This window comes from Diceros bicornis, chromosome 2 (assembly GCF_020826845.1).
Source record: "Diceros bicornis minor isolate mBicDic1 chromosome 2, mDicBic1.mat.cur, whole genome shotgun sequence".
NCBI lineage: Eukaryota > Metazoa > Chordata > Mammalia > Perissodactyla > Rhinocerotidae > Diceros > Diceros bicornis.
Window position 1 is genome coordinate 48,945,746 of NC_080741.1, and position 12,467 is coordinate 48,958,212.

At 38.6% G+C, this 12,467-nt stretch overlaps 1 protein-coding gene across 2 annotated transcripts in view; it reads right to left on the minus strand.

Annotated features, from left to right (window-relative positions):
- Positions 1–12,467, minus strand: part of SMARCC1 (SWI/SNF related, matrix associated, actin dependent regulator of chromatin subfamily c member 1) — a 177,264-nt gene that overhangs the window by 39,236 nt on the left and 125,561 nt on the right. The window contains exons 22-24 of one of the 2 annotated variants that reach the window (XM_058557364.1): positions 10,403–10,458; positions 8,816–8,930; positions 7,985–8,136 (exon numbers count right to left, since the gene is read on the minus strand). In XM_058557364.1, the coding sequence (XP_058413347.1) occupies positions 7,985–8,136; positions 8,816–8,930; positions 10,403–10,458 (323 nt within the window). Of the gene's footprint in view, positions 1–7,984; positions 8,140–8,815; positions 8,931–10,402; positions 10,459–12,467 lie in introns of both variants that reach the window. The other variant, XM_058557354.1, reaches the window with a different exon arrangement.

Here is a 12,467-nt window from a genome sequence, read left to right on the forward strand (position 1 = left end):
GATTGAAGTGATCACATAAATGTTATCAAGCATTGGACAGAAGTTGTTAATGGATACAACTACTACTCATGTCTGCTTTAAGAAAAAAAGTATTAGCAAAAATAACAGTTAACTTTTGGAATGCATTACAGGACTAGGGTGAAATATTAGATTTATTAAGCACTTGTATCATTATAGACCCCATGGTAGGTATTTTTTCATGTTATTTCTTTTACTTCTAATAATAATCTACCAATAAACATATTATCTCCATTTTACATAAAATGAAACCAAAGCTTTAGAGAAGTTAAATTATCTTGCTAAGGGTCGCAGTTAACGTGAGCTGGGAATTGAACTCAGTTCTGATGAGAGCACAGGAACAAAACTGGGCAGTAAGAAAGGTGACACACTGACACACAGGAAGGAGTTAACAGTATTGAACAAATGTTTCCTTATTTTTCCATTTTTTGGTTCTTAAAAATTAGAAAACTAAATCACAATTGGTATACCGAAGGTGTTAAAAACAAAGATGAGTATTTTTTTTTTTTTGAGCTAGTTGTTGGGTATTTAATTGTAAAAATGTTCGAAAACATTTTCATTGTAATGGAGAATTTTAACAGATCATGTTTCTGTGTTGGTTGAGATCACCAGACTCTAAGTTTGGAGATCTGGGGTTTGGTATTGGTTCTGCCAATAACTTTAGGCTCACTGTTAACTTCTTTAGGTCTGTTTCTACATCTATGAGATGAGAGAGTTCAATAAACTCTAAAATCAGTCTATGATATTACACATGAAACATCTTTGTTTGTTAGGGCTTAAAGTATCTATTCAGGCAGTAATCTATTTATAAACTTGCGTGAAAATCAAATGTGCAAAAGCAGAATAAATTTACGTGCTGTGTGTATATATGCGTGAAAGGAAAAACACTTTCATTCCAAGAAATCTTAAAACAGTATATAATCCCTAAACAGACCTCACCTAATAGATTCACTCCTCAAGGTTTCATTTCCAGCATTTTATACATATTCTTTAGTTTTTTTCTCTTCCTTCACAACTAAATGTACAGTCTTAATGACTCAACTCAAACAACTGTGACGGTCAAGGTTCACGGGGCTGACTGTAAGTACCTAAGAGGCAGGGACCCTCCATATCTATTTTAGGCATCAAATAAACCTAGCGTTGTAGTAGTGTCTGGCACATAATGGGCACTCAAATATTGGTTTAATGAATAATCCAAGTATGGCACTTTCCAGCCTATAGAATGCTTTTTTATGCATTAGTTTAATTGCTTCTTAAAATAATCTTGTCAGAAAGGCAGATCAGAAAGGACTTATCAGGGGCCAGCCCCGTGGTGTAGTGGTTAAGTGCGCATGCTCTGCTGCTGGCGGCCCGGGGTTCGGAACCCAGGTGCGCACTGATGTACCGCTTGTCAGGCCATGCTGTGACGGCGTCCCACATGAAGTGGAGGAAAATGGGCACGGATGTTAGCCCAGGGCCAGTCTTCCTCAGCAAAGAGAGGAGGATTGGCAACAGATGTGAGCTCTGGGCTGATCTTCCTCACAAAACAAAAAAAGAAAAAAAAAGGACTTCTCATTCAAACAAATGATACAGGTTCATAAAAGTTATTTTAATGGCAGAGCTAGAAGTAAAATTTTGAATTCCAAATCCAAAGACCTTTGAGTTATCTCTCAATGCCTATTTAGAACAATTGATATTTTAGTGGATACTTTCCTGGGAAATTCTTAAAAGAGACTTATGATAGATTAAAGGTGGCCACAAACCCATTGGCCTTTCATCGCGAGGTAGGGTCTGTGATCCCTCCTCCTGAATTGGCAAGGTCCTCTAACTACCCCCTGCCCAGTAGAAAACAGTGATGCCATTTTTTGGTTCCTAGCCTGGGAACTTCATGTGCTGTTTCTTGGAACATTCTTTCTAGGAGTCCCAGGCTACCATGTAAGAAGTATGATCACCCTGCTAGAGAGATCAGAGGGAGAGACCTCAAGACTACATGGAGAGGGTATAGGACCCAACTACCCCTGCCAAGGCTTAGGACTTGAACCTACCTGTGAGGCCAATACCAAGAAATGACTCAACTGATACCACATGGAGCAGAATCGCCCAACTGTTTGGTGTTCAAATTTCACAAAATCATGAGATATAATAAAATGGTTGTTTTTTAAACTACTAAGTTTTGCTATTGGAAAAGAATTTGGTATCTGGAAATGGGGTGCTGCTTTAACAAAAACGTAAAATGTGACTTTGGCTTTGGGATCATGCAGTGGGTACAAGCTAAAAGGGTCTCAAGAAAACCATTGGTAAGAACTTAAAAGACAGAGAGGGAAATATTATTGGAGGCTGGAGAGAAGTAAATTTTTATTATATAGTAGCACAAAGTTTGGTAACACTGTCACCTCTAGTGATGTGGAAAATAAAAAGGATAATTAATGACCTTGTAGATCTGGCTAGAGTGATTTCTAGGCAAAATGTAAACCTTTTTTTTGTATTTTATTATAAGTAGCTAGAAGAGAAAGGAACCAAAGAAGGAACTATTCGGTTTTTAGGCAATTATTACTGGACTTAGAAATCTCCTAGATAGTTTAGAGGAAACAGAGAAGCGTTTGAAAATAAAACTGTTTCTCATCTCTGGTTACTCCTAGCAAGAGTCTGAAACTAAGAAATGGCTTCAGGACAAAGATCAAATCCAGAGCACTACGAGTAAAGCGTAACCTCAGAGTAAATAGCTCAAGGTGTGGCTATAAGACCTTTTGAAGGGAGTGCATAGTGGAGCTTCGAAGAATCTTAAGGGTATGCCTCTTTCCTCTCTACTAGATAGGAGGGCCTCTAAGTATCTTGAAAAGCATGTCTCCTATATTCTTTCTTTGATCTATAAGTTACTGTTTGCCATCAAATTTGGGAAGTTTTCAATAACGCAAATTTTTTTTTTTTGCCCTGCCTCTTTCACTCTCTTCCTTCCTTCTGGGACTCTTGTTACATATATGTTGGAATACCTGACTTGCTTCACAATTTCCAAGCTAAAGCTCTACCGCTTCTCAAGAACAAGTGATTCTCTTTTTGTTGCCTGCCTGGTTGATATCAATGCCCTGAAATGTTTGTTTCTGATAATTTTCTCTAGTTGTAAATTTGTTTTCTACGTTGTTTCTATGCCTCTTAATCTCTTCACATGACCATTTCCTGAGTCAGAAATCTCCTAGATCCTTCTAACTAGACGAAAAAGCTTCTAAAATTCTTAAGGGCTTTGTTCTCATAGTACCTTTAGTGTGGCTTTTGCCTAACGGGAATTATATTTTACACACAGAAATCCCACAAAATTTAAAAGAAATTATATTGCCTTGGACTGATGTGGAGACAGACAGTATAAACTGAAAAAGAAGCCTATGGCAAACGAAAAGAAAGCAGGCCAAGAAAGCCACTCAGCAAAACTCGGCTAATTTTTTAAAGAGAAAAGAACACTCAGACGGCAGAACCAAAAGCCCAGAGGGCCAAGTCAAAAGCTATAGAGAATAATTCTCAGGAGGCAGGACCGGACCTGATCAAGAAACTGTGCCTGGCTAGATTTCAAAATTGCTATGAATCATGAGGGCTCTGTGCCTCCCTTTTCATACTTTTTGAATGTGAGCACAGTTATCCTTCACATGTCTCACCACTGTTATGTTAGTCCACAAACTCTTCAAATTGAGAAGACCAATATGAAGGAGCTATACCTGAATAACCACTCCTAAGGAGCTTCATCGGTACCTGGACCTGATTTAGATAAGATCTTGCACCTTCAGCCTTAGCCTAATACCATAGTAAGATGAGACAATAGGGTGTTTATTTTGCAAGAGGGAGAAATGTATGTAATTTGACCCACAAGGGCAGACTGTGGTGGGTTAAGGTGGCACCCCTGCCATGTAGAGGTACAGCCTATGATCCCCTCATCTTGAATTTGGATAGAATCTTTGACCAGTAGAGTTGGGTAGAAGTTACGCAGTGCCAGGTTGGGGGCCCAAGCCATAAGATACCGGTAGGTTCCCCTCCTTGTCACCTGGGACACTTTTCTCTTAAAGCTATAAGCTGCCATGTAAAAAGTCCAACTACTGTGACACCACCCTCATGAAGAAGCCCAAAATAACCTCTTACACAGACTATGTGGAGACAGTGATGCCAGCCAGCCCCCAGGTTGTACAGCTATCCCAGCCCAGGCATTAGGCATATGAGTGAAGTCATCTGAGGCCTTCCACAGTAGTCCAGCCTTGAGGTGAATACTGAGTGAACCTAGCCAATGCCACATGGAGCAGAATCTTTCCAGCTGAGTCTGCCTGAGTTTCTCATTCATAAAAATCAAAGATATAATAAAATGATTATGGTTTTAAGCCACTAAGTTTTGTGGTAGCTACACAGCAATGGATAACTGGAGCTGGAACACTGTCTCTGCTTAGGCTATAGATTCTTGAATGGTCTGGTAACAATGACGACCAGGGCATTCCAAAAGAAGGGCTACAGAGAGAGCCCCATCCCTTCACATACTGGCTTTACAGAACCGAACAAGAATGATGAGGTCTGGGAGTGTGCCACACAAGATGTATGGAATGTGGTAGAAACAACTTAAAGAATGACTAATGATAAGAAAGAAGTAACTTGGTTGGAATAGAGTTGTGGTGGACTTTACATAACAAAGCATGGATTCTAGCTGGTAGAACAGAAGCAGTTTCTATTTAGTCATATAAAGATGAAAGTGAACAGGGCTAACTTTAGGCAAAATGATCAAATAGGTGAATTTTTCCTTCTGTCTTCTCTCCATAGTATCATCAAGTAAAAAGATACTGTATCAACGGTCAACGCGTATAGTGTAAATCAATTTCATTCAATGCTTATCTGGTAAAGCCTTGTGACTAAAATGTACAATGAAAATTTTCCTATCTCAAGAAAAAATTTCAGGCATCAGGAAGCAAGTAAGAAGTATTTCTGAGGGGCAATAAAGAATTGTCCTGTTGCCCCAGAACTAACACCCAGTTACCATGAAGACAAACCTACTTTAGCCATTTTAGGGTATGTGGGGGTGGGGTACTGGTAGAATAAATCTGAAGGAAATGTCTGTGGTCTTAAGAAAATGTAATCTCTGCTATCTTTGAAGAACTGAACCCTACTGCTGCTGAAAAAAGAGAACATGTTCTAGTTTCTGAGGTTTCTAGTTTATTCCAGCAATAGTTCTGGATGCTTCCTTCCAGCTAGACCTAAACACCCAAACGGAAGGAATCCAGAGCACCCAGCCAATGGTATTCCTTCTCACACCCACACATCACTCTTTGGGTGGGTCACTTCACAGCTTGTCAGCAAGTGCAATGAAAAAATGGATGCTACCAAAGAGTCCGTCTATGGCAAGGATGGAGAAAAGCCAGACAGCATGTCCACGCTATCTGTTTTGGAGCTAGATCTAGAACTGTTAATTAACACTCCATGCCAGAGTCTGACAAACAATTAAAATGTATCAAGGAAAACTCTTAATAACAAAGCTGTTTATAGATACAGAACAACAAAAAGAGAATAAGAGAATACTTGGACTGGCTAGATAAGCTGTACTGATTACAGTAATTTAAGTGAATTCCTTACCCCTTAATTACCATGCAGCACAAAAATGATTATGTGTGCTGTGAAATGTATCTGATCCAGTTATAAGTGGCACTGAATAGTTCATGTGAGCCAAGTCATGTAGCACAAGCATCTGTACTGCTTTCACAAATCACTGGAAAATGTAGGTGCGTTGAAAATGAAGATCTAAGTTCCCAGTTATTAGAAATAAGAATGAGTGATGACGAGGGACTGAAAATTCAGTGACCTGGAAAGAAAATGTTCTTTGGACACTCTTCTAAACCTTGTGTGGAACATCTAAGGGCCAGGGCAATTGATCCACAAAGGCAGTTTCTCTGCAGTGAACGAGTCAAAAAGATGTGGCAAGGTGGTCAGTAGTGCACAGTGTACAAACATTTGTGCCCAGAGTTGTCATATTAACAGCTATGAGGCCATCATGTTTTCATCAGCTATGAAAATATCATGAATTTCATAAATTCATAAATTTTTTTTATGGTAATCTACCATTTCAGCTCCTTCTCTGGCAACCTATAGTGAAGCACACACGGTGGTATAGAGAGGAAAAATAATGGGAAGAAGAGTGAGAGAACCATGCTCTGTGAGAGGGAAGAGTGTCCAAAAGAGCCCAGCTGGAAAGGAGCGAGAGTGGGTTCTGTCTGGTAGAACTGCAAGAAACAGTTCTGGACAGAGAGGCAAAATGACACTTGAGAACTGAGAAAGGTCCTGATCATGAAAAACTCCTGAATTCCCTACTAAAGAGTTTGAAATTTTAGCCTGAGAGAGATAGGAAAGTTATTTAAGAGAATAACACGCTCACATTTATATTTTTAAAGATTCTTCTGCATACTATATGATTCCATTTACATGAGGTCAAAAATAGGAGAAACTAACCCACAGTGTTAGGGGACAGGCTAGCAACTACTCTTGAAGGGAGGTACATTAACTGGAAGGGAATATGAGGAAGCTTCTGGTGGGCTGCCAATGTTATGTTGCTTAATGTGAATGCTGTTTGTGAGCCCACAGGTGGCATTAGTCCGTGAAAAATTCACTAGCTGTAGATGTATATATATCCACTTATTTGAATGTAAGTTATACTTCAGTAAAAAATTAAACAACAAAAAAGATTACTTTGGCTGAAGGATAGAGAATGAGATGAAAGAGACAGGCAAGAGATGATGAGAGGTTGACCTAAGGGAGTAGCAACGGGCTGGGCATTATCAAATGAATTAAAGGGCCACGGAGGATTTGATGGCTGAACAGCTACAGAACATGAAAGAACAAGAGGAGTCAAAGACAACCTGAGGCTGCAGGTTTGAAGACTGGGTAGGCAGCTGTGCTATGTCCTGCTAAAGGGCAAAAAGGAAGGAAGCCCTCCTGGCTCCTAGCTCCTCATTTATAAAATGAGAAAATATGCCCAAACCAATCCTTAAGGTCCTGAATATGCAGGACCTCAAGCTACTATAATAGTAACAATCAGCTGGGGTATCTGTCTGGACTGATTGAGCACTACTGTGGCCCTCTCCCCTACCGTCTACACCTATGACCAATGGATGGGCACTCAAAACAGTGGTCTTATGGTTTGAACTGGATCATCTATAGGTCTCTTATAAATCACACTCCACAAATTAAACACTTGGAGAAATAGTTTACAGCAGCTGAATGGTCTGGGGCAATTAAAGACCATGAAAGAACATCTTGACCAATGGATTAAGAACAGCTAAAGATAAAGCGATGAGGTATGTTCCAGTAACTACTGCTTGAAGGAGTAACCCATAATGGAAGAAAACTACTTCTGAGGGTAAAATAGAAAAGGGGTGAAGAAGTTTCTTAAGATTTCACATATTGATGCCTGGAATGCTTTAAAATGCTAAATTAACACAAAGTGGGGGAAATAACATTCTCTTCTCTTCTTAAATATGCTGTGAAGCCAATACTATGTTATAAATAGAGAAAACCACCCCCAGAAAAGCTGGCAAATTCAAGAAGAAAAAGAGCTATTCTAGGTTCCTTCTCTCTCCTTTCAGTCTCTAAGAACAGGGTGAAGTATTTATACAAGGAAACAGATTTTTGTCTTAAAAATCACACATATTTCAATCTGGTAGAAATTGAAACAATAATCCAAGATAAGTTCTACAAGCAAATTTGAGAGACTTAAAATTCTGCCTTCAATCTCTATAGTCTTCACAAGGCTGAATGACACAAGGAACGCATCAAAGGTGTCACTCTTTAGAACCAGATCTGCTATTTCTACCATCCTCCTCCTGCTTGTGGAATTCTTAACCTAGAAATGTCATTCAAGCAAACAGTCACCTCCATTGGGTGCAAGTCTCTTTATTTAAATGTTCCCAATAACCTGAAAACAATACGACCATTCACGGCTTAAGAGAGCACTGGAAAAGGGCTGTCAGGGGCAAACCTTGGCTTTGGTTGCAGCTGAGGCAAGAGCAGCTGCTGCGGCTGTGGCTACATTTCCTTCAGAAATTTCATGTTCTACTTTTTTCTTTCCAATATCACTTTCTCTTTCTTTACAAGTATCAGTGAGTTCCTTGTTCTCGTCAGTCTCCTTTTCTTCTGAAAAAAATCAGAAAGCTTTATTACCAGTGTGCTCAGTCTCAATAAGTCATCTTACTTCTCACCTCTACCACATGACAAACTAGGACTGATGTTACAAAGAGATCTCAGTGTCTACTTTTCTTTTCAAGATTTTTGCTGAAGCATTCCATGCATATAAGTCTGCCTCTATTTGAGATGGATTTTCTAAATAGCACACTTTGTCTTCCCTTCGTTTCTCTAAGCTCTCTGTGTAGTTCCCATGGATATAAAGGAAAATTCAGGGGAACTAAGCCCTAAGACCAGCATGTTTGTTCACCAGTCAATGAAATGCTCTGGGAAACCCTAGGGTCTGGAGGAAATCAGAAGTTGAGAACAGAGCACTTCCTCAAGCCTTTTGAGACAGGCACGATGGGATAGCCAGCAACTGACACTGAAAATAAAATGGCAGGTCTGTGTGAATGACTTCAGTCATGCTGAACAACTTGTTTGTCTATATACTACTGGAAATAATGTAGCCACTAGCATCAGCACTGGTACCTACACGCAAAATAAAACTCAAACATATATTTATTGTTACATTAAGAAATAACCCAAAATAAATGAGGAAATATTTCTACACAAACTGCCCACATTTCTCCAGTACTTTTTTTATGGTTTTACATAATAAAGTCTATAAAGAGTTTCCTTAAATTACCTGATTTGGTATCCTCACTAACTTCACTATCCTGTTCCTTCTCACCATTTTTTTCATTTTCTCCATCTTGTGATTTATCACCTTCATCTGTCTCATTTTCCCCTTTATTTTCTGCCTGAAAGGTGTACAAAAGAAGAGGATACAGAGTGAGCAAAAAACAGTCCTTTTACAAGTAATATTATCTTAGAATAACAAAAGGTTCCACTATGTTTGGCAAGAAGCAGACTAAGTTCAGAAGGGTCTTAGAGAGAAAAGCTGGAAAAGAAATTAATCAATTCAGAGAAATACCTTTCACTATCTCAACACCTGAGTGCTCACAAGATAATACGCCTCCAAAATGCATAGACTCTGCCCTCTCTACTCTCTGCTCTAAGGCCAGGGTTACAATGTCCAAAGGAATGTCAGGGGAATTCATTTATATTATTCACTAAATAGATAAATACTTAATAAATAAATAAATAAATAAATAATCAATTAGTTGTCCAAAACAGAGAGAGAACCAAGACAGAGAGCATTTAAAATGCACATTATCAACCAAGACGGAATGCTGCTGATATAAAACGCTGACATTAAAAGCCTTTAAAACAGCTATTCACTAACGGTTTTTAGGAAGAGCCATAACAGAGCATCAGTGATCACGCTCTGAGAACTGAAAACGTCAATTCCTCTGGTATTTGGGCTCATCTGCTGATTTTGAAATCCCTGTGACCTTGGACAAATGTATCATCTATAAAATGAAGAGACTATCCGTGATTTGACGAGGCTGTTTTAGGAATTACGTGAATCCATAAATGTAAAGTACAAAACATACTATTCGGAACATTGTAAGAATCGTAATTAATTTTACTATTTTCCTCATCTTCTCCTTATCTGTATACAATTTTAAAACACCACATGTAATCAACACGTTAAATCTTGTTCATACATATTCACTCAAATAGTGATTAAATGCTCTCATCATGTGCCCCTGATCTTGAAGAGGCTGTAAAGTCCTGTTCTGCCTAGCTCACCTTGCATTTATCTCTACAAGACAGAGACTGGGTCACAAACACACTGCATGCTTTGATGCCCTCTGCACACTGGCTTTAGCGTCTCCCCTCCAACACCAGTTGGAATCTTCAATTCCCTATCCTCCATTTCAATCTTTATAGTTCTACCTGCTCTTTAAAAACTACCTCTAATGTCACCTTCTCATTAAGTCTTTTCTACATATTTTTCTACTAGCAGTTAACTAGATCTAGGAAGAAAATCTCTTAATATTCTATAATTCTCTTATGGTACAAGAACAGAACCCAAACCCTACAATTCGGTATTCATAAGAAGCACAACTTTTGTATTCATATTGCCAATTGTGCCTGAAAGGGGTACAAAAGAAGAGGTTAGGGAGTGGATAAATCTTCACTGAATGAATAAGTGAAAAATGTCCATTATTATGCTTTGTGAGAACTATACCTTAAACCAGCAAAGTCCAAATGGCTGATAGAATCATTTGTAGTCCCCTGAGAGGGATTCAAAAGATCAAAATCAACCCAAACCGTTATGCTATGAAAGGCATGCTCTCTGTGGCTTTTCAAACATAGACTTCACCTTTTCAGGCTGCTGACCATCAGTATCTGTTTCCAATTTCTCCTCTTCAGCCCCTTCTACAAGCAAAAGAATAAGAACAAGTAATACAATATGGAAAAAAAGTAAAAGCTATTACATAGCTGTGAGAGTGTACGAAATACAACTACACAAAGTAATATGGATGGAAGTCATAACCATAAGGTGACCTAAGAAGTCTGACATAAAACAATACATACTTTATATTAATTTAAAGTTCAAAAACAGGTGAAAGTAATCTATGGTGTTAGAAATCAGGACAGTAGTTAACCAGAGAAGGGGTGGGTAGACAGAAAGTGGGTTCAAGGGCGGACTGGGGGTACTGGTAATGATTTGTTTCTTATCTTGGGACTGCTTACACGAATGTGTTTAATTTGTGAAAACGCACTGAGCTGTCCACTGAGGGTGTTCACTTTTCTGCATGTATAAATTTAAAAAGTTCAAAAAGAATTTTAAGTTAAAAAGCCAAAAAAAAAAAATGTGTTATTTAACAGACACTTGATCAGAATAGAGTCAGGCACTGGAAAAACAATGCTGAGCTAGATATTCACTGAACCTCAAGAGCTTCACATTCTGGCTGGAGAGGACACCAAGTCCACCACGTACGTGCACATATGAGATGCTGTGGGAAGCACAGAGGGCACAGCTGTTTCAGTCAGGGAAGGATAAATGACTACACAAGTATTTTCTAGGCAGACATGGCAGTGTGGGGGGTTGTATGTGTATAGAGAACGACTTTTCAAGGAAAGGAGACAAAAAAGACTCAAGGGTGCAGAGGAAAAACGGTTAAGTCGTCGGAGATGACTAGAAAAGGGAGGACAGATAAGAGAAATCAGAAAGAGGGACATACTGCTGGTAAGGGCTTCATAATGAAGAGCCCTGAGTGTGGCGCTAAGGGGGTCCTAACTATATCCTGTAGATAAGAAGTTAATGAAGATCTTAAAATCAAAAACAATACAATCAGATAAATATTTTTTGTTTCAGAACTTTATACAGAAACAAATATTTCAAACATAATGAGGGTTTGCTGTGGTTTTAAATAAAAACATTCAAATATCCTACAGCTTAAATTTTTATATTATCCTCTTGTAAACAACAAGACTAATAGCATTTATCATCAATGAGAATATTTAAATATATTTAAAACTAACAGTGTTGAAAGTTATTGAATAGGCAAATCCCTCTTTCTCTAATTCTTGAGGATGGAGTCAGATCCTTCTTGCATCCAGAATTATGACTGACTAGGAGCTTCCCGGGACATGATATTTGGGGACATCATGAATCTCACATAAGGCAGAAAAGCTCTTAAAGATCACCTGCCAAAAAATGCCAAAAGCCTACGGTACCAGAAGGGGACCAAAGTGTGCAAGAAGTGGGGCCATGATGTAGGTATTTGGAAATCTGGAGGGGCAGGGTCACCTAGACATATTGGAGCTGTGGACTAGCCAGGTCCAGGGGAGGGAAAGGAAGCCTGGGATTCTTGCACAGAGTTAGCCACATGGTGCCAATGTGATCTCAAGCTGGTGGCAACAACTGGCTACCAGAAGCAGCAGAATTCTCTGCATACAGTTTTTCCAATCCCAATTTTAGTCAAGATGATATCCAAGTAATGAGTTCACAAAGAGCAAACACCAAGAAAGGAAGCCACTAAGACTGAGCAGAAACATTAATCAACAGATTCAGAACTCAAGGACTGTCAATATGACATCTGTCAGATCCTGAATCTGGCATAGCCATGATTAGATATTACATGGATGTATGTAAATGTACATCCATGTAATATCTGTAATAATTGTAAATAAACATGTAAATAAATAAAAGAGAATCATAAAGATCACCAGTCAACAAGAGAATATTAGAGATAATCAGAGATTTAAAAAAATAATAATAATAAAATAAAAAAATTTTCTAAAAATGAAATTAGGGTAAACAGATTATACCTGGTGAAGAAAAAATTACAAAACTGTAAAACATATCTAAAGAAATGATCCATATATAGAACAGGAAGATGGAAAATACGGAAATATGGAAAAAGATAAGCCAGGCAGAA